This window comes from Cherax quadricarinatus, chromosome 90, assembly GCF_038502225.1.
Source record: "Cherax quadricarinatus isolate ZL_2023a chromosome 90, ASM3850222v1, whole genome shotgun sequence".
Lineage (NCBI taxonomy): Eukaryota > Metazoa > Arthropoda > Malacostraca > Decapoda > Parastacidae > Cherax > Cherax quadricarinatus.
The window spans coordinates 11,995,328-12,022,406 of NC_091381.1; the positions used below are offsets into that span (position 1 = coordinate 11,995,328).

The 27,079-nt window shown below is 40.1% G+C and overlaps 1 protein-coding gene across 1 annotated transcript in view; it reads right to left on the bottom strand.

Moving 5' to 3' along the window:
• The window catches only part of LOC128693278 (uncharacterized), a 586,781-nt gene that overhangs the window by 343,036 nt on the left and 216,666 nt on the right, over positions 1 to 27,079 (bottom strand). Inside the window, exon 5 of the mRNA XM_070104248.1 lies at positions 14,165 to 14,365. Within this exon, the coding sequence (XP_069960349.1) occupies positions 14,165 to 14,365 (201 nt within the window). The remainder of the gene's footprint in view (positions 1 to 14,164; positions 14,366 to 27,079) is intronic.

Here is a 27,079-nt window from a genome sequence, read left to right on the forward strand (position 1 = left end):
AAATAGTTATCAACACCATAATTATTAATAAAATATTTAAACTGTGATTAAAAAGCAAACGTTATCACTGTTTTCAACAAAAGACATCAGAGTTATTTTTTTAAAGTCAGTAAGAAAAGACATTCTCTAATTATTGCAAAGATTTTATTAATTCCCAATTTTTTTTATTATATTAGTGTAATGAGAACTCACCTCCTACACATAATAAACGTAGCGAGTATTATGCTATCCACACGATGCATCAGCCCTGAAAGACTGAAGGTTTTCAAAAACTCTTCAGTTTCCCTCTCCGTCCACTTTGTATTTAGAAAAAATTTTTGGAATGAAGCCTGGCAGCTGAAGATTCTGAAAGATACTGAATCCATTCCAGGAACCCTGGAATGGGATCTATAACATTGTTCATAGTTATCTGAGTTCTTTCCGTTGTTATAAGCAATCGCATAAGAATTTATAAAATAATTTCATAAAACATAGTTTGAAAGAAGAAAACGAAAAAAATCAAGCAATGACTTACACGTACGTCGTCGGGATACCTAATGATGTGTCAGTCTCCCAGATACATGACTTTAAGTTAACGTAGTTCTACAATAACATCTATACTAGATTTTCCGTCACAACTAACTTTCGATTTATATATTAGTTTAGATGTGTGGACGCTGTAGGCTGGATGCTTGACCTAAGACCTCTCAGACGAATCAGCAGAGTCCAGCGACCCGCTATAGTGGCAGGTGATTTCAATGTTTAACCAATGAGACGTGTGATGTTCAGACACATGACCACGACAGGAAGAGAATGGTGCCCCCACGGTGCCCCGTGACCTGGTGGCTAATGCTCTCGCTTCACACGGCGAGGGTCTGGGTTCGATTCTCAGCGAAGGTAGAAACACTGGGCGTGTTTCTTTACACCGGTTGTCTATGTTCACCAATCAATAAAATGGGTACCTGGGAATTAGTCGACTGGTGTGGGTTGCATCCTGGGACAAAACTAACCTAATTTGCCCGAAAAGCTCTGCATAACAAGCGGCTTTCTATACAGTAGTATGTCAGTGATGTCAGGTAGACATGTATACCTTGTACATGTACTTGTAGTAAATAAAGATATACTATTATTTTATCCTGGTGACATTTAGCTTCAAATCATTCATTTCAGAAATTAAATTCCTGCAAGGCGAAAGAATTCAATGCTTAGATTAATACGTTCAAAGTAAATTTACCTTTCTAAAACTTGCTGCAACCCACCAAGATAGTCTTCCAGATGCATCATGTGTTTATACTGAGTAATATAATATGTATTTCCTTTGATTACTCCCTAACCTCACCTCATTTTACATAATTGATGATCATAGAATTTGAAATTATATTTAAGCATCACCATAACATTGATGTCGTCTGTTATGGGAAGTTTGGTCTAAATCTGACTTTGTGAATGAAGAATAGAACATAGAACTAAAGAAAATTTTACTTCTTAGTATATTATATATGGAAGTTCAAGCGATACTATGACTATATGGAGTTCATGGCCCTCCACTGAATAACTCTAGTAGTTCATGGCCCTCCACTGAATAACTCTAGTAGTTCATGGCCCTCCACTGAATAACTCTAGTAGTTCATGGCCCTCCATTGAATAACTCTAGTAGTACATGGCCCTCCATTGAATAACTCATAAGTAGTTCATGGTCCTCCACTGAATAACTCTAGTAGTTCATGGCCCTCCATTGAATAACTCTAGTAGTTCATGGCCCTCCATTGAATAACTCTAGTAGTTCATGGCCCTCCACTGTATAACTCTAGTAGTTCATGGCCCTCTATTGTATAACTCATAAGTAGTTCATGGCCCTCCACTGAATAACTCTAGTAGTTCATGGCCCTCCACTGAATAACTCTAGTAGTTCATGGCCCTTCATTGAATAACTCTAGTAGTTCATGGCCCTCCATTGTATAACTCATAAGTAGTTCATGGTCCTCCACTGAATAACTCTAGTAGTTCATGGCCCTCCATTGAATAACTCTAGTAGTTCATGGCCCTCCACTGTATAACTCTAGTAGTTCATGGCCCTCTATTGTATAACTCATAAGTAGTTCATGGCCCTCCACTGAATAACTCTCGTAGTTCATGGCCCTCCACTGAATAACTCTAGTAGTTCATGGCCCTCCACTGAATAACTCTAGTAGTTCATGGCCCTTCATTGAATAACTCTAGTAGTTCATGGCCCTCCACTGAATAACTCTAGTAGTTCATGGCCCTCCACTGAATAACTCTAGTAGTTCATGGCCCTCCATTGTATAACTCATAAGTAGTTCATGGCCCTCCACTGAATAACTCTAGTAGTTCATGGCCCTTCATTGAATAACTCATAAGTAGTTAATGGCCCTTCATTGAATAACTCATAAGTAGTTCATGGCCCTTAATTGAATAACTCTAGTAGTTCATGTCCAGCTCATTCATGGCCCTCTATTGAATAACTCATAAGTAGCTCATGGCCCTTCACTGAATAACTCATAAGTAGTTCATGGCCCTTCATTGAATAACTCATAAGTAGTTCATGGCCCTTCATTGAATAACTCATAAGTAGTTCATGGCCCTTCATTGAATAACTCATAAGTAGTTCATGGCCCTTCATTGAATAACTCATAAGTAGCTCATGGCCCTTCATTGAATAACTCATAAGTAGTTCATGGCCCTTCATTGAATAACTCATAAGTAGTTCATGGCCCTTCATTGAATAACTCATAAGTAGCTCATGGCCCTTCATTGAATAACTCATAAGTAGTTCATGGCCCTTCATTGAATAACTAATAAGTAGTTCATGGCCCTTCATTGAATAACTCATAAGTAGTTCATGGCCCTTCATTGAATAACTAATAAGTAGTTCATGGCCCTTCATTGAATAACTCATAAGTAGTTCATGGCCCTTCATTGAATAACTAATAAGTAGTTCATGGCCCTTCATTGAATAACTCATAAGTAGTTCATGGCCCTTCATTGAATAACTAATAAGTAGTTCATGGCCCTTCATTGAATAACTCATAAGTAGTTCATGGCCCTTCATTGAATAACTCATAAGTAGTTCATGGCCCTTCATTGAATAACTCATAAGTAGTTCATGGCCCTTCATTGAATAACTCATAAGTAGTTCATGGCCCTTCATTGAATAACTCATAAGTAGTTCATGGCCCTTCATTGAATAACTCATAAGTAGTTCATGGCCCTTCATTGAATAACTCATAAGTAGTTCATGGCCCTTCATTGAATAACTCATAAGTAGTTCATGGCCCTTCATTGAATAACTCATAAGTAGTTCATGGCCCTTCATTGAATAACTCATAAGTAGCTCATGGCCCTTCATTGAATAACTCATAAGTAGTTCATGGCCCTTCATTGAATAACTCATAAGTAGTTCATGGCCCTTCATTGAATAACTCATAAGTAGTTCATGGCCCTCCACTGAATAACTCATAAGTAGTTCTTGGAAATTTGTAATTATTTAGACCAAATTAATATCTAATTATTAATGAAATTAAATTCGCTATGTTTATCAGGAACTCTTTCCTAAACAACTTTGAGTGACATCAGGTGAGTCTCGCACAAACTTGGTAAAATTAGTGCCGTTAGTATTTTCTGGTGTTTTACTAGGCAACTGTTGCCTTCAGAGAGAAAATGTGTTAGAACAAATAACGGAGGTCATAATTCTTCATATGAAAGTACATTTGAATTTTTAATTTCTCTAATAAGTTTCTGAGAAAATAAACGTTTTATTTGCGTAATAGTTACATTCTTCCTATTATTTTCAGATATGTTTAACGTTCTTTGGCAAACTGCAATAATATATTATTTTGCAACTAATAAATGATTGTTGTCCGTGCTTGATGCTCCCTGAGGAGGTATAAAAGAAGTACTGCAATGTATATTTACAAGACATTTACAAGGAGAATAGAAGCATCAGGGAAGAGAGAGGTGAAGGTTTATAAACTAAAAGAGGAGGCAGTTAGGGTAAGATATAAACAGCTATTGGAGGATAGATGGGCTAATGAGAGCATAGGCAATGGGGTCGAAGAGGTATGGGGTAGGTTTAAAAATGTAGTGTTAGAGTGTTCAGCAGAAGTTTGTGGTTACAGGAAAGTGGGTGCAGGAGGGAAGAGGAGCGATTGGTGGAATGATGATGTAAAGAGAGTAGTAAGGGAGAAAAAGTTAGCATATGAGAAGTTTTTACAAAGTAGAAGTGATGCAAGGAGGGAAGAGTATATGGAGAAAAAGAGAGAAGTTAAGAGAGTGGTGAAGCAATGTAAAAAGAGAGCAAATGAGAGAGTGGGTGAGATGTTATCAACAAATTTTGTTGAAAATAAGAAAAAGTTTTGGAGTGAGATTAACAAGTTAAGAAAGCCTAGAGAACAAATGGATTTGTCAGTTAAAAATAGGAGAGGAGAGTTATTAAATGGAGAGTTAGAGGTATTGGGAAGATGGAGGGAATATTTTGAGGAATTGTTAAATGTTGATGAAGATAGGGAAGCTGTGATTTCGTGTATAGGGCAAGGAGGAATAACATCTTGTAGGAGTGAGGAAGAGCCAGTTGTGAGTGTGGGGGAAGTTCGTGAGGCAGTAGGTAAAATGAAAGGGGGTAAGGCAGCCGGGATTGATGGGATAAAGATAGAAATGTTAAAAGCAGGTGGGGATATAGTTTTGGAGTGGTTGGTGCAATTATTTAATAAATGTATGGAAGAGGGTAAGGTACCTAGGGATTGGCAGAGAGCATGCATAGTTCCTTTGTATAAAGGCAAAGGGGACAAAAGAGAGTGCAAAAATTATAGGGGGATAAGTCTGTTGAGTGTACCTGGTAAAGTGTATGGTAGAGTTATAATTGAAAGAATTAAGAGTAAGACGGAGAATAGGATAGCAGATGAACAAGGAGGCTTTAGGAAAGGTAGGGGGTGTGTGGACCAGGTGTTTACAGTGAAACATATAAGTGAACAGTATTTAGATAAGGCTAAAGAGGTCTTTGTGGCATTTATGGATTTGGAAAAGGCGTATGACAGGGTGGATAGGGGGGCAATGTGGCAGATGTTGCAAGTGTATGGTGTAGGAGGTAGGTTACTGAAAGCAGTGAAGAGTTTTTACGAGGATAGTGAGTCTCAAGTTAGAGTATGTAGGAAAGAGGGAAATTATTTCCCAGTAAAAGTAGGCCTTAGACAAGGATGTGTGATGTCACCGTGGTTGTTTAATATATTTATAGATGGGGTTGTAAGAGAAGTAAATGCGAGGGTCTTGGCAAGAGGCGTGGAGTTAAAAGATAAAGAATCACACACAAAGTGGGAGTTGTCACAGCTGCTCTTTGCTGATGACACTGTGCTCTTGGGAGATTCTGAAGAGAAGTTGCAGAGATTGGTGGATGAATTTGGTAGGGTGTGCAAAAGAAGAAAATTAAAGGTGAATACAGGAAAGAGTAAGGTTATGAGGATAACAAAAAGATTAGGTGATGAAAGATTGAATATCAGATTGGAGGGAGAGAGTATGGAGGAGGTGAACGTATTCAGATATTTGGGAGTGGACGTGTCAGCGGATGGGTCTATGAAAGATGAGGTGAATCATAGAATTGATGAGGGAAAAAGAGTGAGTGGTGCACTTAGGAGTCTGTGGAGACAAAGAACTTTGTCCTTGGAGGCAAAGAGGGGAATGTATGAGAGTATAGTTTTACCAACGCTCTTATATGGGTGTGAAGCGTGGGTGATGAATGTTGCAGCGAGGAGAAGGCTGGAGGCAGTGGAGATGTCGTGTCTGAGGGCAATGTGTGGTGTGAATATAATGCAGAGAATTCGTAGTTTGGAAGTTAGGAGGAGGTGCGGGATTACCAAAACTGTTGTCCAGAGGGCTGAGGAAGGGTTGTTGAGGTGGTTCGGACATGTAGAGAGAATGGAGCGAAACAGAATGACTTCAAGAGTGTATCAGTCTGTAGTGGAAGGAAGGCGGGGTAGGGGTCGGCCTAGGAAGGGTTGGAGGGAGGGGGTAAAGGAGGTTTTGCGTGCGAGGGGCTTGGACTTCCAGCAGGCATGCGTGAGCGTGTTTGATAGGAGTGAATGGAGACAAATGGTTTTTAATACTTGACGTGCTGTTGGAGTGTGAGCAAAGTAACATTTATGAAGGGATTCAGGGAAACCGACAGGCCGGACTTGAGTCCTGGAGATGGGAAGTACAGTGCCTGCACTCTGAAGGAGGGGTGTTAATGTTGCAGTTTAAAAACTGTAGTGTAAAGCACCCTTCTGGCAAGACAGTGATGGAGTGAATGATGGTGAAAGTTTTTCTTTTTCGGGCCACCCTGCCTTGGTGGGAATCGGCCAGTGTGATAAAAAAAAAAAAAAAAAAAAAAAATTACATGTATGAAAATTAATGACCCACAGAAGGTTCAGAAGCGTCACCATAAGTGGCTACATTACCAGCAGATGAACGGACATGATTTGGCTGGTTTATGAAATGAATTAATATTGGACATCCTTGCTTTCCATAAAGATTTTAGTGTGCATCACCCACGGATAGGGTACCAGTGAAGAAGAGTTAAAGATGTATACAAAAAGCACCATATTCCTACAACATATGTGATAATGTGAAAGAATTCCCCGCAGTTTAAGCTTTGACGAGCAATCATCATGGTGACTTGAGGTCGTGTAAGAGACGTTAAGGTGTGGCAGACGAGCAGAAGTTTTTAAAATATTTAAAAAAAAATGTTCCATGCTAAAGTATATTACAACAGCTGCAGCTCATGATGAGACAATGAACTGCCACAGCAGATGTACAATCTTCATTAAATCGATGTAGATAATTATTGGCAGCACTGTTAAGGAGGTGAGGTCCAAATACAATAACAAGGTCACTTACCACTATGTATTCATGATTCATAATTCCTGACACACTCACTGTTGTTTTCATCACTTGACCAGAGCAGACCAGGTGTGTTAGCATTGACGAAGATTTTTTAAACAGCTGCCAGTAGTTGTCTCCAGTGGTGGTGTCTCTCTATGATTAAATGACAATGTTGTACGTAGTATCTGTAACTGACCAACCTAAACTGCAGACAGTGTTTGTGACTGACCAACCTAAGCTGCAGACAGTGCTTGTGACTGACCAACCTAAGCTGCAGACAGTGCTTGTGACTGACCAACCTAAGCTGCAGACAGTGCTTGTGACTGACCAACCTAAGCTGCAGACAGTGCTTGTGACTGACCAACCTAAGCTGCAGACAGTGCTTGTGACTGACCAACCTAAGCTGCAGACAGTGCCTGTGACTGACCAACCTAAGCTGCAGACAGTGCTTGTGACTGACCAACCTAAGCTGCAGACAGTGCCTGTGACTGACCAACCTAAGCTGCAGACAGTGCTTGTGACTGACCAACCTTAGCTGCAGATAGTGCCTGTGACTAAGCAACATACGTTGCATATTGCGACTTGTAAATAAATGGTTCAAAGAACCGACACGTTGTTAAATTAGACACATGTGCAAATCTTGGGTATCTTTAGTGAGGAAACGTTTCGCCACACAGTGGCTTCATCAGTTCATACAAAGGATAAACTTGAAGAACAGGAGGAGAATGAGGTGATCAGTCCCTCAACCTTGAGTCGATGTGGTCAGTCCATCAATCTTGAATAGAATACGGCATATGAGAGGAGAAGCAGCTTATAAACCGTATGGCAGGAGAGGTGCAGCAGTCGTAGGTGGTGTCACATTTGTCCAGTGTGGAAGTAGGTCGTGCCCAAGGGTTAGGCAAGCGAAGAATTCCCAAGTATTAAGATCCTAAGAAGTTGCAGTGTCTGACAGGAACCATTCATTTACAATCCTCTCAGACACTGCAACTTCTTGGGATCTTAATACTTGGGAATTCTTCGCTTGCCTAACCCTTGGGCACGACCTACTTCCACATTGGACAAATGTGACACCACCTACGACTGCTGCACCTCTCCTGCCATATGGTTTATAAGCCGCTTCTCCGCTCATATGCCGTATTCTATTTTAAGATTGACTCAAGGTTGAGGGACTGATTACCTCATTCTCCTCCTGTTCTTCAAGTTTATCCTTTGTATGGACTGATGAAGCCACTGCGTGGCGAAACGTTTCCTCAATAAAGAAACCCAAGAGTTGCACATGTGTCTAATTTAACATACTGTGACTTGCAGGATATGTTGCATACAGTAGTATCTCGTGACTGGCAACATATTTCCATGTGACTTTTTTTTTTAATAGAAAAAGAGTCGACTTAATATCAGAGTCTCAGTAATTTTAGACTCGGTAATTTTAAACTCTTCCTGCAAACGTTTACCTTCTGTTTGCAGTAATTAAATTATGTCAAACAAGTCATCGTGAGGTCTAAAACAAATGTTTAATTCTAAATCATGCAAATTGAAAATTACGTATTGAAAGATGCGTGTGTGTACTATTATCCCGAGTGATGCTGCACTGGGTTAGGCTGAGATGAGATCTGTGCCACAAGGGATGACTCGCTGCAAAGTTGACGACTTTTGCAAGAACTCTTAAAAAAATGAGGTGAGGAAGACCCAAGTTTTAATTGCGACGGATGACACTAAGTTTGAGTTTTAATTAAAGTTTTTCCCAACTCTACTACGAATTAAAAGATATAAAACCGTAGTAAGTAATGCTTAATTAGCTGAATGTAAAAGTTTATAGGCTTATTTTTGATATTTTACGAAAATGCATTGGTAATGTTAACTATATCTTCAATAAATTTTATAAATATTTGAATATGAATTCCCAAAGGCTTAAACTCCAAGAAAAGAACAGTGAACATCTCTCTGTATATAAGAGGTGTATATCTCTTGAAGTGTATGCATGAAAATGTGTTTTCTTGGATATATATACACGTGAGGTGTATATTTCTCAATTTATATATGCTGTGAGATTTATATTTCTTGGGGAATATATATGCCAATAAGTATATATTACCCAGTACACAGTACGCTAGTACCCTGGGAGGTACTTCCGTCCTGCCAAGTGAGTGTGAAACGGAAACCTGTAATTGTTTTACATGATGGTAGGACTGCTGGTGTCTTTTGTCTGTCTCATAAACTCGCGGGATGACAGGTATATCTTGCTACTTCTACTTTCACTTAGGTCACACTACACCGGCATACACACTCATATATATATACTCACATACAGCTAGGTCTTTCTTCCTTTTTCTTAATAGTTCTTGTTCTTTGTTTCCTCTATTCTCCTTGGGGAAGTAGTAAAGAATCTTTCCTCCTTAAGCAATGCGTGTCGTAGGAGGCGACTGAAATGTAGGGAGCACTGGGCAAGTAACCCCTTCTCTTGAATAAACTAAAAAAAATAAGAAGGAAAACTTTGTAAAACTGGGATGTTTGAATGTGCGTGGATGTAGTACAGATGATAAGATGAAATGAAAGAGGTGATTGCTAATGTTATGAATGAAAAGAAGAAGTTTGATGTCCTGGCTCTAAGTGAAGCAAAGCTGAAGAAGGTAGGGGAGTTTCGGTGGGGAGAAATAAATGGGATTTAAGGCAGAAGTATCTGAGAGAGTTGGAGCTAAAAAAGAGGTAGCAATAATGAGAGGTGAAGGTTTGTAAACAAAAGTAGGAGGCACTTAGGGTAAGATATAAACAACTATTGGAAGATAGATGGAGTAGTGAGAGTATAGGAAATGGAGATGAAGATGTATGGGGTAGGATTAAAAATGTAGTGTTAGAGTGTTCAGCAGAAGTTTGTGGTTACAGGAAAGTGGGTGCGGGAGGGAAGAAGAGCGACTGGTGGAATGGTGATGTAATGAGAAGGGAGAAAAAGTTAGCAAGTGAGAGTTTTCACAAAGTAAAAGTGATGCAATGAGGGAGGATAAAATGGAGAGAAAAGGAGAGGTTAAGAGAGTGGTGAAGGAATGAAAAAAGAGAGCAAATGAGAGAGTGGGTTAGATGTTATCAACGAATTTTTTGAAAATAACAAAAAGTTTTGGAGTGAGATTAATAAGTTGAGAAAGCCTAGGAAACGAATGGATTTGATAGCTAAATGTAAGAGAGGAGAGTTAGTAAATGGAGAGTTAGAGGTATCAGGAAGATGGAAGGAATATTTTGAGGAATTGTTGAATGTTGAGGAAGATAGGGATGCTATGATACCGTGTATAGGGCAAGGAGGAATAACATCTTGTAGGAGTGAGGAGAGGGAGAATATTTTTCAGAAAAAGTAGGCTTTAGACAGGGATGTGTGATGTAACCATGGATGTTCAATTTATTTATAGATGGGGTTGAAAGAGAAGTGAATGCTCGGGTGTTGGAAAGAGGTGTGGGGTTAAAAGATAAAGAATCTAACACAAAGTGGGAGTTATCAGAGTGGCTCTTTGCTGATAACACTGTTCTTTTGGGAGATTCTGAAGAGAAGCTGCAGGGGTTGGTGGATGAGTTTGGTAGGGTATGTAAAAGAAGGAAATTAAAAGTAAATACAGGAAAGAGTAATTTGATGAAGATAGCAAAAACAATTAGGTAATGAAAGACTGGATATCAGATTGGTGGCTGAGAGTATGAAGGAGGTGAATGTATTTAGATATTTGGGAGAGGACGTGTCAGCAGATGGGTCTATGAAAGATAAGGTGAATCATAGAATAGATGAGGGGAAGAAGGTGAGTGGTGCACTGAGGAGTCTATGGAGATAAATAATGTTGCAAGAAGGAGAAGGCTGAGGTGGTGATGTCATGCCTGAAGGCAATGTGTGGTGTGAATATAATGCAGAGAATTCGTAGTTTGGAAATTAGGAGGAAGTGCGGGATTACCAAAACTATTATCCAGATGGCTGAGGAGGGGCTGTTGAGGTAATTCGGACGTGTAGAGAGGATGGAACAAAATAGAATGATTTGAAGAGTGTATAGATCTGTAGTAGAGGGAAAGTGATGTAGGGGTCGGCCTAGGAAAGGTTAGAAGGAGGGGGTAAAGGAGGTTTTGTGGGCAAGGGGCTTGAACTTCCAGCAAGCATACGTGAGCATGTTAGGAGGAAATGGGGACAAATGGTATTTAAGACTTGACGTGCTACTGAAGTGTGAGCAAGGTAACATTTGTGAAGGAATTCAGGGAAACCGGCGTGCCGGACTCGAGTCCTGGAGATGGGAAGCACAGGGCCTGTACTATGAAGGAGGGGTGCTAATGTTGCAGTTTTATAAATGTAGTGTAAGCACGCCTCTGACAAGACAGTGATGGAGTGAATGATGATGCAAATAGGTGGAGAGGTTCGTACCTCAGGGCAACAGACCAGAACGAGTGCTTGGATCACCCAGAGGTGAAGAGATGCTAAAACTAAGTGCACCAGAGAATGGAAAAAGAAGACTTCGAACTCAGGAAAACAGGGAGAGTAATCGAAGGGCAAGACACGAATATGAACTGATAAGGAACAAGGCCCATTTGCAATACGAAAATGACATAGCATCGAAAGCCAAATCGGGCCCGAAGCTGTTGTACAGCCACATCAGGAGGAATATAACAGTCAAGGACCAGGTAATCAGGCTGAGGAAGAATAAAGGGGAGGTCACGAATAAACGATAAAGAAGTATGTGAGGAGCTCAACACGAGATTTAAGGAATTATTTTCAGTGAGACAGAAAGGGCTTTAGAAAGACGGAATGGTAGGGTACACCAAGTGCTGGACACACTACACATAACAGAAGTGAGGACGAAGTGAAGAGGCATCTAAGTGAACTAGATACTTCAAAAGCGGTGGGACCGGACATCTCTCCGTGGGTCCTGAGAGAAGGAGCAGAGGCGATGTGTTTGCCACTTAACAACAATCTTCAAAACATCGATCGAAACAGGGCAACTACTTGAGCTGTGAAAGACAACAAATGTAGCTCCAATATTTAAGAGAAGAGTCAGACAAGTAGGATTAAACTACAAACCAGTGCCACTCACATGTATGCAGTCATTTAAAAGATTATCAGGAGAGTGGTGGAGCACCTAGAAAGGAATGAGCATATAAACAATAACCAGCACGCCTTCAGGAAAGGAAATCTTGTCACAAACTTACCGGACAAGAGAGAGAGAGGTGGGTAGATTGCATTTTATTCGACTGTAAGAAGGCTTTCGACACAGTTCCACACAAGAGATTAGCGCTAAAGCTCGAGGAGCAGGCAGGAATAACAGGCAAGGCACTGCAATGGATCAGAGAATACTTGACAGGAAGGAAACAACGAGTCATAGTGGGGTGTCTGAATGGGCACCTGTGACAAGCGGGATTCGACATGGGTCAGTCCAAAGGGCTGGTGCCATTTCAGTTATATGTAAATGACATGATGGTAGGGATATATATTCAGAGGTGTCCCTCTTTGAAGACAATGTGAAGCTAATGCGAAGAATTAAATCAGATGAGGATGAAGTAGTACTACAAAGGGATCTCGACAGGCTGCAAGCCTTGTCCAGCATCTGGCTCCTTGAGTTTAGCTCCACTAAGTTCAAAGTCATAAAGATTGGAGAAGGTCAAAGAAGACCGCAGACAGAGTACAAGCTAGAGGGCCATAGACTGCAAACCTTACTCAAAGAAAATGATATTGGGGTGAGTATATTACCGAGCACATCTCCTGAAGCGCACATCAATCAAATAACTGCTGCATCATAAGGGCGCCTGGCAAACCTAAGAATAGCCTTTCGACGTGTACGTCAAGAAATTAAAGAAAGTGCAAAGGTTTGCTACAAGGATAGTCACGGTTAAAGGAAAAGGGAAATCAACCTGATGACACTGAAGGACAGGAGGGATTATGTGATTGATAATGACATATAAAATACTGAGAGGAATTGACTGGGTAGATAGGGACAGGATGCTTCAGAGATGGGACACAGTAATAAAGGGACATATCTGGAAGCAGGAAAAGTACTACAGTGGATCAAGGAATATCTTACAGGAGAAAAACAACGTGTGTTTTTAAGTGACTAGTTGTCAGAGTGAGCGGATGTGTAAAGCGGGGCTCCACTAAGGGTCAGTCTTAGGTCCGATGCTGTTTCTTATATATGTGAATGACATGACGCAAGGGATACATTCAGATGTTTCTCTGTTTGCAGACGATGTGAAAGTAATGCGGAGAATACAAACAGTTGAGGATCAGGTAAGACTAAAAGGGGATCTGGACAGGTTGGAAGCGTGGTTCGACAAATGGTTCCTGGAGATTAACCCCAGCAAGTGCAAAGCCACAAAGCTTTGGGAGGTAAAAAGAAGACCGCAGAATAAGTACAGTTTAAGAGGTCAAAGACTGCAAAACTCACTCAAGGAAAAGGATTTTGGGGTGAGTATTATGCCAAGCACATCTGAGGCGCATTTCAACCAAATAAATGCTTTAACTTATGTATGCCTGGCAAACCTAAGAACAGCGTTTCAACATTTAACTAAGGATTCATTCACGACACTGTACACCGTGTACTTAGGCCTATACTGGAGTATTCAGCAACAGTATGGAACCCGCACCTCGTCAACCACGTCAAGAAATTGGAAATATAAACACATATGCAGTATAATGTGATCCTTTATTGACAACGTTTCGCCCACACAGTAGGATTTTTCAAGTCACAAACAGATCTGTTTGTGACCTGAAAAAGCCCACTGTGTGGGCGAAACGTTGTCAATAAAGGATCACATTATACTGCATATGTGTTTATATTTCCATTGTGTCGGTATTTTATACCATTTATTTCCACGTCAAGAAATTACAGAAAGTGCAAAGTTTTGCAACAAAACTAGTCCAGGAGCTAAAGGGTGTGTCTTACAAGTAGTGGTTAAGAGAACTCAACTTCATGACAATGGAGGACGAGATGGAGAGGGGGCGACATAATAACGACGTAGAAAATACTGAGAGGAATTGACAAGGTGGACAGGGCCAAAATGTTTCAGAAATGGGACAAAGGAACAAGGGGACACAACTGAAAGATAAAAACTCTGATGAGTCAGATTGATGTTAGGAAGTATTTCTTCAGACTCTTAGTTATCAGGAAGTGGAACAATCTGAAGAGGAAGGATCTATACATAGCATAAAGAAGAGGTTCTTGGTGCTGGGAGTAAGTGAACCTAGTAGTAATCAACGAAGACGCGTGGCCAAGAGCTAAGGCTCGACCCTTGCAACCTCAATTAGGTGTGTAAAAATAGGTGAGTACACATTCATATCAATACACAAACACACTCACACAAAACTCACAGGTCATGTCAATGGTGACAGCAGCGGTGACGGGGACGGCCGACTCAGCATTGTTGGCCTGGCATATGAATGAGTGATGAAGGTGGTGTCGTTGGAGTGAGGGCACTCTCAATGTGTTGATCACCTCCCTGGGTGCCTCCAATACTTCTCCTGGCACCTCAGTGTGCCCCGACCACCACGTCACCCGCGGTGCTGGCCGACCTGTCATGAAAATATAATCAAGAAATTTCATAACAAAACAAATAAAAAAAATGATAGCAAGAACGTCAGTAGGAAAAAAATCACAAGAATCAAATGCAAATGTTATATTCTTAGTGGCCATAGAGAATATTAGGAATAGTAGGTATTTATTGTGTATGTTATAGAAAGTCCCATTTGGGACTGGGAGGTTGATTATAGTATTCTACTTTCCTGGGAACCTGTGAGACTGATATTACATCTGACGACTGGAGAGTCTCAGTCCTTGACCGACATAAGTAGTTCTCTTAGTATCTTAGGAGTAATGTACTTTTGGTTATTTAGTATCTTAGGAGTAATCTACTTTTGGTTATTTAGTATCTTAGGAGTAATCTACTTTTGGTTATTTAGTATCTTAGGAGTAATCTACTTTTGGTTATTTAGTATCTTAGGAGTAATCTACTTTTGGTTATTTAGTATCTTAGGAGTAATCTACTTTTGGTTATTTAGTATCTTAGGAGTAATCTACTTTTGGTTATTTAGTATCTTAGGAGTAATCTACTTTTGGTTATTTAGTATCTTAGGAGTAATCTACTTTTGGTTATTTTCATTATTTTTAATAATAATGATGTTAATAGTAATAATTAAAACTAATATTATTATTACTTATTTATTATTATTAGTTTGTATTATTATTATTATTATTATTATTATTATTATTATTATTATTATTATTATTATTTGTTTCACAATTATTCTTTAAAACACCAGTTGTTTCTCATGGAGATAGACGAAAAAGAAGGAAACATAGTCACAAATTAATAAAATATTTGTCTGCCAATTAGTACACAGACCTCATCATTCAAATGTCCTGACGAAATGCAATATTTGTAGCCTTCCTTTAAAATGTAGGCAATGCAGATCTCTCCTCAAAGACTTAAGTCTAGCTAATTGATATCACTGAATTCCTACGTAAATGATACCTAGCTTACTCAACAACAACATATTAAACCATAAAAACACTTGTTTCAATTTTGTACGATCTACCACTGAAAGTCTGCTTGATGGTCTTCCTTCTCGCACTCACAACAGCATCTATCCCTCCATCAAACTCTGGCTTCTATATAAAATATTACATCCTTAACAACACTTTTTCCAGTGTTTCCAATATATAATCTTTGAATTGGACTGAGAAAGCTGCTGGGTGGTAAAAATGCCTCCATAAGATAAATACTAACGTGTTACACAAAGGTCTTATACATTAACCTGTCGGTAATGTATTCCATTAATGTAATGATATTTTAAGGAATCATATATGACAATGTGTTCAAGATTAGGATAGGTTGTACCTCCAGCTGTATGTTTGTATATAATACCTATGTGCTGTTCGCTGACATATATTCCTCATAAAAATTATCTGGCCTCACAAAAAGTTTACATTAGCTAGTGTCCAGGATATACACTGATAGGTGCTCGTGAGCAAATGAATATACCCCGTTACATGAGTTTACCTGATTCTATATAAACTGGGAAGATTTCTAGATGTTTGCACACCTGAGTCAATGAACATAAATATGCGCTGAGGAAAGAAAACTAGTGGATACATTATGTACTTGAATGAAGCCAAAATTATAACGAAAGAAGATTTCCAGAACGAAAATGTTTAAAATCCTCTATAATTGTTGCATCCAATACAATATTATAAAACACAGCAATCAGATAATATCACATGGCCACTTCTACCACTGCAGTGCACACCAGACCACTATTCCAGCCTCTCCTGTTTACATATACAGTGGACCCTCAACCAACGGCATTAATCCGTTCCAGAGGGCTTGCCGTTGGTCGAAATTGCCGTTGGTCGAGTTAATTTTCTCCATAAGAAATAATGGAAATAGAATTAATCCGTTCCTGACACCCCTAAGTCTGAAAAAAAAATACATGAAATATACATTTCCTTATATGGAAAGGAATGGGACATGCAAAATAAACAATAATTAAATGCCACTTTACCTTTATTGTGGAGTTGTTGATGAGTGAAGTGCCAGCAGCAGGGGAAATTCAGAATTGTCTACTGCTTGGAAGGAGAATCCCCTCCCAGAAGGACTTCAGGTGCTAAATCCTTTGGTGGGGTTATGTGGCATGCAAAGAGTACGTAACCTTTATTCGGCGCATGGACACACCCTCATTTACAGGCTATCTCCCCCAACCAGCGAACCAGGTTGCTAAGAGTTGATGATGGGGCCCCATCGTTCAACTAGTGACCAGGTTCTAGCCAATAAGAAGGTGGGATTGACAATCGCAGAGGTTATGTGGATACCGCTCTCCTGTCTGCCCTGGTCATTCCCACTCTAGAGCTGGTTGAAGCACGGTCTGCTATCTTGTGGCTTCTATTTCTGCCTTGCTTACCGTGGAGTGCACTATATTTATCACTGTACATAGTGTACATATTGCTGTTATAATTGGTGAAGGATAATATAAGTCATAACTTTTTCTACTGTGTTTATTTGCTCCCATTACACCTGGGATAACAGGCCATTTGAAATCCTAGGTTGTAATATGGGTAGCCTGTCCGGGAGCTGGACTTAGAGAAACGGTTGAGCTTAGGGTGAAGCTTGTAGCAGGAACATTGTGTAGCTTGCTGTTTCGCTTCGCTTTACAAATTTTGCGTGTCAGTTGCTTATGATCAGCCTTGCTATTGTGTGATCGTTCAGCAGCTCGCTACTAGCTTGTTCAGTGTGCTCGCTTCGCTACGGTCAATCTTGTGTGCAGTCGGCTTTGCTTGTATGCGTATTCTGCAATCGTACTGTGCATAGCTAAGCGTGTTCTGCAAATTAACGTGTTACGTTGGGGTATTCGTACTGTGCATAGCGAATAACTTATGCCACCTAGACGAGTCAGACGCCTGGTGTCGGCATATACTTTGCATAACCTACCTAAATTGTCTCTACAGCGTTGTTGGCAAATTGCTCGTTCCATTGGCATTCCCTATAAACGCACTCTTACAGCTGCGCAACTGCGTTCACTTATTGCTGACATACTTATTGAAGAAGAGATGGCACATCAAACTCCTCCCTTTACGGGAGCTAGGGAAAAAACTACTATGTTCTCGCAGGAGGAAGATGATACACCTACGGAGCAAAATGGTCAGTATAGTGCACATGGGTTGTCTCAGGGTGAATCAGCGTCGTTGGCACTTCAGCTGGCAAAAATCAATCTTGAGCAAACTAGGGAACAGAGAGCATTCGCAAGGGAAGAATTTGATAGGGAAAGAGAAAGGAGGCAGTTTTCGCATTCTGTAAACGATTTCAGTTTACAAAAAGCAGTACAGCTTGTTCCCCGCTTCAATGAGGCCGAACCAGAGCAATTTTTCGAAAGCTTCGAAAATCAGGCTCGAGCCTTGAGGTGGCCGGAACAGCACTGGGCAGCGTTGGTTCATACAGCATTATTGGGTAAGGCACAGGAATTTACGTCGGTATTAACTGACGCTGAATTCTCTGATTATCAAGTAGTGAAGACCACAGTGTTGGGAGCATATACATGTATCCCAGCTAAATATCGTAAGACCTTCAAATTGAACAGGCGGCAGCTTGGTCAATCCCTGGTGGACTTTGTGAGACAGCAACCAATTTAACTGAGCTTCTACAGTCATATCCTAATATTTTTTCGGATGTGCCGAAAAAATGTACGTTAGGTTACCATGATGTAGATGTGGGAAAATCTAAACCAATTAAACTCTCCCCCTACAGAGCTAATCCTGAAAAGCAAAGGTTACTTCAGCAGGAAGTAGACTTCTTGTTAGAACATGGTTTAGTGGAGGAGTCATCTAGTCCATGGGCTTCACCGTGCATCCTAGTAAAGAAGGCTGATGGAGGGTTTCGTATGTGCACAGACTACCGTAAAGTGAACGAGGTCACAATTACAGATGCTTACCCTCTTCCTCGTCTGGATGACGTAATTGACTTTGTGGGTAAGGCTACTTTTGTGTCCAAATTAGATCTCCTTAAAGGTTACTATCAGGTACCTTTGACAGATAAGGCGAAGGAAATCTCTGCCTTCGTAATTCCAGGAGGTCATTATCAGTATACAGTTACCCCCTTCGGAATGAAAAATTCCCCCTCTTCATTCCAGAAACTCATCCATCAGGCTATTAAAGGACTTGAAGGCACGGCAGCATACCTAGATGATATTGTTGTGGTGTCTGATACTTGGGATCAACACCTACTTAGACTTAAAGCTCTGTTTGAGACCTTTAAGAATTCCCAATTAACAGTTAATTTATCTAAATCTTCCTTTGGCCAGGCCACTATCACTTTTCTAGGCCATGAAGTAGGTAGTGGTAATGTTGCACCTAAACTTGCTAAAGTTCTTTCGATTAAAGATTATCCAGTTCCTCATGATAGGAAATCTCTTCAACGTTTCCTAGGCATGATAGGATTTTACAGAAGATTCTGTAAGAATTTCTCAGATATTGTAGCCCCTCTTACCTCTCTTACCAGTCATAAAGTTCCCTTTAATTGGACGTCAGATTGTAACACTGCTTTTAATAAAGCAAAAAGATTATTGTGCTCTGCACCCATTCTCTTGTCTCCAGACTTCTCCAAGCCTTTTTCATTACAGGTTGATGCTTGTGAGTCTGGGGTTGGGGCGGTACTATTACAAATCGGGAACAAGGAGTTGCAGCCTGTAGCATACTTTTCAGCTAAGTTCCAGCCACATCAGAGAGCTTACTCTACCATTGAAAAAGAAGCCCTCGCGCTGGTAATGGCTTTGGAGCATTTCGATGTTTATGTGGGCCAGACATCGCAGGTGGTCACAGTCTACAGTGATCACAACCCGTTAGTCTATCTCCAAGCCATGAAGAATCACAACACAAGGCTTATGCGTTGGACGCTCAGGCTGCAGCCCTATAACTTCAAAATTCGTTACATTGCCGGCAAAGAAAATGTGTTGGCAGACTCTTTGTCAAGAGTCTAGTTTAATATTTTATTTAGGTTAGGATGTATTTGTGGTAACCCCCCTTTCAAGCTCTTTTTTTTATCCCCTGATGTGGGGGTTTTTTTTAGTGAGGGGATACGGGCTACCGTCCGCTTGTATCTTGGACCTATGTTGGCTTATCTGACTGCTGTCTCACTCTGAGTTTAGGGTTTGGCTTTCAGGCACTAGGAAAGCTGAGCTCTATCTAAGAGTTGGATGGTGGAGAGGATAGGCGGTCCCATTATTTTGTGCCATGGCGGCACGGTTACCACTGGGAGGTGGCAGCCTAATCCTGAGCCTTCTCGGGGGTGGGGGTGTGGCATGCAAAGAGTACGTAACCTTTATTCGGCGCATGGACACACCCTCATTTACAGGCTATCTCCCCCAACCAGCGAACCAGGTTGCTAAGAGTTGATGATGGGGCCCCATCGTTCAACTAGTAACCAGGTTCTAGCCAATAAGAAGGTGGGATTGACAATCGCAGAGGTTATGTGGATACCGCTCTCCTGTCTGCCCTGGTCATTCCCACTCTAGAGCTGGTTGAAGCACGGTCTGCTATCTTGTGGCTTCTATTTCTGCCTTGCTTACCGTGGAGTGCACTATATTTATCACTGTACATAGTGTACATATTGCTGTTATAATTGGTGAAGGATAATATAAGTCATAACTTTTTCTACTGTGTTTATTTGCTCCCATTACACCTGGGATAACAGGCCATTTGAAATCCTAGGTTGTAATAGGTTACCTCTCTCCTTGATTTTTTTTAATGCCACTAGGACCAGCTTGAGAGTCGCTGGACCCCTGTCGCACAAGATAGCTGTCCAGAGAGCTCTTTTTCTCACATGCCCTTAGGATTTCCCTAAAATGGGACACAAGAGTGTCATTGTACATGTTGCCAGTGCAGCTGGCAACTTCGGTGACAGGATAAAATTCTTCGATAAATACTTGCACCTTTGTAAACATTGAACACATTTCCCTAATCCTTGATGAAGTCATCTTCCTCTGTCTCTCTTCATCCTGCTCTGAAGAACATTCCTAAGATGTGATCTGTTGCTGTTGCTCCTGAAGCTCTTGCAGGTCTGCAGTGGTTAGTTCTTCCTCGTCGTTCTGCACCAGCTCTTCCACATCCTCGTCACAAAGCTCCAACCCCGAGGACTTTCCCAATGACACAATAGCTTCCACTACTGGCATAGCCTCCTGAGGGTTAACCCCAAACCTTTCAACATCCCTCTGTTCTACACATTCTGGCCACAGTTTCCTCCAAGCAGAGTTCAAGGTCCTCTTAGTCACTCCCTCCCAATATTGAAGTGATCTTTCCAAAACTCTCTTAGGGTCAATTGAGTGTCTGAGGTCACTTCAAAGAACTTTTGAAATACTGCTTTTGTGTAGAGTTTTTTGAAGTTTGAAATGACCTCCTGGTCCATGGGCTGGAGGAAAGGAATTGTATTAGGAGGCAAAAACATCAGCTTAACGAAACCAAACTCTCCTGCAATTTCCTCTTGCAAGTCGTGAGGATGAGCAGGAGCATTGTCCATTACCAGAAGGCACTTGAGTGGCAATTTCTTTTTCTGGAGGTATTTTGTCACAGTGGGACCAAACACATCATAAAATCAATCCAAGAAAAATATCCTAGTGACCCATGGCTTACTGTTTGATCGCCACAGCACACACAAATTGCCCTTGACGATGTTGTTTTTCCTGAACACTCTGGGAGTTTCAGAGTGATACACCAATAAAGGCTTCACTTTGCAATCACCACTAGCATTATTATACAACATTAATGTCAGCCTGGGAGTGCCTTTTCCTCCTGAGTAATGTAGGTCATGTTTGGCATTTTCTTTCAAAACAAGCCTGTCTCGTCACAATTAAACACTTGTTCAGGTTTTAAGTTTTCAATCTCTATGTATTCCTTTAAGTCCTTCACATATTTTTCAGCCGCATTTTTGTCTGAACTGGCTGCCTTACCATGCCTTACCAAACTGTGTATGCCACTACGAATCTTAAATCTCTCAAACCAGCCTTTGCTGGCCTTAAATTCATTAGCAGCAGCACTATTTTGAGGCATTTTCTTAATGAGATCATCATGCAACTTCCTTGCCTTTTCACAAATTATAGACCGAAAAACACTATCACCTGATAACTGTTTTTCGTTTATCCATACCCATAACAGTCTCTCTACCTCTTCAAATATTTGTGGTCTCCATTTTGAAAACATACTTGAATCTTTCGCAACTACAGCTTCCTTGATTGCCTGTCTGTTCGCCAAGATAGTACTGATGGTTGAATGTGACTTGTTGTATTGCCTTTCCAACACAGCCATACGCACTCCATTCTCGTATTTTTTAATGATCTCCTTCATTTCCATTGTATTTCTCACCCTTTTTAACACAGGCTCGGCACTAGAAGCTTTCTTGGGACCCATGGTGGCTTATTTAGCAGTTACAAACACTAGAAAAAGAGGAATAATCTAAAATATATGGGAGGCACATGTGGAAACTGACTGCAACAGCTTGTAAACAATGGCATACTGACTCTTGGAGTGGCTGGGCCTGCTCAGGCTGCGCTCCGGGCACATTGACACGTTCTGGACAAACGTCGTTGGTTAAGTTTCTCGCCGTTGGTTAAGGCATTTTTCTACGGCAAAAAGCGCCGTTAGACGAAATTGCCGTTACTTAATGTCGCCGTTAGTTGAGGGTCGACTGTATAAGTTTCCTTTCTCAAATCTTTGTAGTAAATTGATGAAATCTCTAATGTGAGAAATTATTGTTAATAAAGATATCCAGGTACTGTTCATATGTTTTTTTTTCGCGATAGTATTGACATTATATTCCTCTGATATATTTAAACTAAAAATCTTGTATAGAAAGTTGAGAACAGAGGATGATTAATAGCCATCCCTAAGTTTGTAACTCCTGGGAACAGGTAATGTGATGTAAAGAGTTACGCTATAATAGATGATTATTTACATACCTTCATTTACAACCTTCTAACTAATGAAATAAAGGGAATAAATCCCTCGTTTGGTCAACTGGTGTCACAGAACATTCCAGAATATTCAGGAAATACTCTCAGTGTCAGTTAATATGCATGTGTGAATAATCCTATTCAGGATTTTCTTTCTTATAACAACTAGGGAATTCTTAATTTTAATAACATTCCTATCATAATTATAAACTATCATCCACTAATATAATTATTATTTTGATTATCATTATATTACTACCAACCTGAATCAGTAAACCACTAAACTAGTTGCAATCACCATGTTGCTTGTACCACTGTACCTAGATGGGTTAGGACCTCAATAGGTCACTCTGCATTTTTTGAGGGCTATCCTAGGATGATTGCACACGTGCACCCATACCTAAATGAACATGCTTACTGCAGATGTTATATTGCTCAGGTTGCAGTCTGTATTGCAGCACACCACCTAAAGCACCTGTAACATTATTCTGCATGCAGTAGTAGCAGAGTATTTTATACCGACGGTAGACCTAACATATTAAATGTCAACGTTCGCGATGGACTTAACAAGATGTTATATATTATACTGACGCTCACCACAGGCATACCGTGATGCTCAGTTTGCAGACTCTCGTCAAACATAACCAAAACATCACGATATTCCCCTGGCATAAGGAGCAATCCTGTGCTTTAGTATAACATTGTTGTTTAAGGTTGTGCATAATAGACTTCACTAAATAACTATTGAGTTTGTACACCCCATAATTTGAATTTCATACGGCATTCCTGTCATGTTTCAAGATGGAATTGTTGGGTACAGTTATTTGGGTGGCAGCCCACCCCGGTGGATGATTGCAAGAGCTGATGTGGTTATAGATTGCATTCAACTCCTGGCCAGTCTTGATTGAAAGTTGGTGTTGAGATAATCTGATTTCCATAGGTTTACCTGTGTGACCAATGTATGAGAGTGGGCAAAAGGTGCATGGGACCTTGTAGACACCACCCACATTATTAGGCGGTGTGTTCTTAATGAATCTCTGTTTCGCAGTCCCATAGTTTTCGAATATTCTGGAATGTTCTGCGACACCAGTTGGCAAAATGAAGGATTTTCCACCCTCTATTTCATTAGTCAGAAGGTTGTAAATGAAAGTGTGTAAATGATCCTCTACTGTAATGTAACTTTTTACATCACATGACCTGTTCCCAGCAGTTAGAAGCTTATGGCTAGCTATTAACTATCTTCTAAATATTTTACCTCATGTTATCTGCAAACTGTGAGACCTACTCTACCCGACCTCATATGGAGTGGGGTGTAGGGGGACCGGTGTGTGGTTGGCATTCCCCTGGGCCTCTCTCCCTCAGTCAGAGACTTGCTGGTGCCACCGCACTACCATACTCTGAAAACTTACCCTATTTCTCATGTTGTTGCCATTGCAACACTGCACAGCTCCTGATTACGCACTGAGAAGTGTGAAAGTTCTTGAGCTATAGATTTCCACCCCTTGTGACTTGTCTTGCATGCATATATATATATATATATATATATCAATGCACCACGCAGAAATAAGCGGGAATATACAGAGAAATATCGCAGTCAGCAGGACTCGATACTACTTCTGGGACGGACAAGATTCCCAGGCAGCGCTCTAGACCACTCAGCCATCACAAATGCCACATAGACTGGGCAGCCTGGTTCACAAATCATTTTTCTTTCCCAGCCCGGGCACGTCAGTGAGCCTCAAGCATGGATTCAAGTTATTTCAATCTCCTGTATATTCTGACCTCTCAAGCGATTTTTATATCAATGCACCACGCAGAAACAAGCGGGTATATACAGAGAAAGATCGCGCGTGTGTAAAAGAAACATAAAAACTTGGCTAGCCTTCACCATAAGCTGGAAGAGGGTTCTATTTGACGTCATCATTTTAACTACACTTATTTTCGGCTTATTTCGGTATCTAAATATATGTGCTCAAGAAATTCAATTATCTGATTATTAAATCCATATTAGCATCACATTTCATGCTAACAAATGTTTCTTATTATTTAGGTAAAAAAAATGTAAAGATTCTAGAGATTATTAAACTTTTTTTTTTGTTAATACAATAAACTACTTAAATACAAATGGAATAAAATGAATGCAAACGAATTTCTTAGAAGATTAATAATCATTTAAGTTTGCATCTCATAAAAATACAATCTTGACATTGTTCTCCACACATACAGTATTCTGTACAAACAACATAACTTAAATGACATGTGAATGTAATGAAAACACATGTTGCGCATGTGCACTATACAAATACATTTGAAATCATTTTGCTGAGACAGTTCCGGCTTCAGAATAACACCTGATGTTTGTACTGCCAGAAATATGTTGATTGTAGAGCTTCAAAGCCAGAGTGACCTAGATAAATTGTTAAGCACTCCCTGAGAATAAAAGACCGTCTTGAGTTCTATTTCTTATGCGGAAATATGAATGTCGAAGTTGTGACACATGTTCGAGAGTGTAGAGTGAACATCGAAGGTCATCAAACGTTAATGGATATGAAACCTTGACAAGTTTTTCCTCTGCAATGTATGTTCCTACCTAGCTAGTGACATCACTGCTGGTAATCATCTGTGTTTTAAATAGATTATTGCAAATTGTAGCTCCAAGACACTTTGCAGACTTGTGAAGTGGCACACCGAGCAATTTGTCTTTCCTACTTGAGTCTACATTTCTACCAAACTTTTGGTGAAAGTTCAAAAATATATCGTAGGAGTACAACTACATCAATGTATTTAATTCCTGACTGTACTCCATGGAACAAATGGATTATAATTCTAGTATCTGCTTCTTCAGTTTTAAACCCACATGTGCAGTTGGCCACAAGGAAGTTGATACAAATTAGGGCCGATTGAGACATGTGGTAACTACACGGAGGCAGTAAACAGTATTTAGGTAGAAATGAGTTAGGCGATGATTGGTAGATGAGTTCTCGATTTCTGTAAATATTATTTGTCCTTCATGTTTTACCTAATATTAAGAATCTAATGAAAAATTACATTATTTCTCAATCACTCTAATGAAGAATATAAAAACAATTGTTTCGTTGAATGATAGTTTGATATTCAGATTTTTACATTGGTGACCCCCCTCCTCTCTCGCTCTTTCTCTCTCTTCCTCTCTCATACTCTCTCTCACCCTGAAGTAACTAGGACATGTATCAAGGAGGAGCAGTGACTTTCAATTCATTCCAGAGAAGATAAAACGCAGCAAGTTATTACTTGAGTTCTGCTTTGGATGGGATTTGTTGGGCAAACATTTGGAAAAAAAACTACCTGTGTTTTGAGTGATGGCTTAAACAGATCTGAACAAACTCTAGGACATAATATTAGAATTTATACCTTACTGAGCGATGGCGTTAGTAGCAACTCAGATTCTTGTTGACAATACTGGCATTTTATTAGTGAGATAGTTATGGGTGTTACAGTATATGGTGCTAGCGTTGCTAAAGTCCTCTCTCTCTCTTTCTCTCTTTAGACAAGGGTTTTGCAAGGTTAGGTTAAGGGTTCCTACTATCATTTACAAGCTTAGATTTGTTCCCTATGTCATCTCCTTTGGAAACCTTTCTATTGTTGAGAGATATAAAAATAGGGAACGGGTTGAAGTTGGAGCCACCTTAGAGGCAACGATTTCATTTGGTCAACTGACTTTATTTCGCTGATGTCATTATACTGTACGAACATTTTCCAGATACGGGTTATGCAAGGAATGAATTATTTCATATCCATCTGGAGAAAGGTACTGTCAAAATGTAGTTGCTGCTTCCTGCCCATCTTGTTGTGTAGAAACTCAATTTTCGCTGTCCGTATAATGCAGCTAAGTGTGGTACAATGTTGTATTTACACATAACAGTAAGGTTACCCACATCCATCCTGTGTCGGAAGCTGGGTCCAGGCGAGAGATTAGTCGTCTTTGCTCTCACGGAGGTGGAGCATACTCAAGGTTTGAGCGTACTTGAGCTTCATAGAGAATCTTATTTCTGGCCACTTTGTGGTTCTTAACAGTCAATCTAGAGTCAAACTTTACCCGATGGATATCAGCTTCATCCCCTGGCACCAACATTTTCCAATTCATTGTAACCACTGTACTGTCTTTTCTCTCTTTCTTTTCTCTTTCTTTCTCTCTCTCTCTCTCTCTCTCTCTCTCTCTCTCTCTCTCTCTCTCTCTCTCTCTCTCTCTCTCTCTCTCTCTCTCTCTCTCTCTCTCCTCCATCTTTCTTCCTCGATCAACGATTTAAATGTAAACTCATTTCGCTCGTGAAATCATAATGGCTGGCTGTTATACTTTATACTAAAAAAATAACTGTGTTAGGTTATGCAATATAAATTATATAAGTAATGAGATTGGATATGCCTGATATATTGTATGAAACTGCTGGTGAGGGACGCTAGCAGAGTGTAGCTACTCTCGCTGGGAAATCTTTGATTGCAACGAGCAATATAAAAACATAAGCATGGGTGAACACGTCATTTATTTAGCCCATATCCACCCACACCTCACACTAATACCCGTTCAATCAACCCATTTCTAAAGCTACCCAATGTTAGCATGAATGGCATTTAATAACTACGATATTTAAGATTTAATCCCGAATTGCAGTTTGGTACGATACACGAGTTTTCACTTTCACCAATACTGGACAGTGGACAGTAGCTTAGGTTAAAATTTGCCTAGAATAGTTATAAGAATTTTTGATCCTTATATATTGCATTGCTTTAAAAATAGAATAGACACATATATGAGAAAGA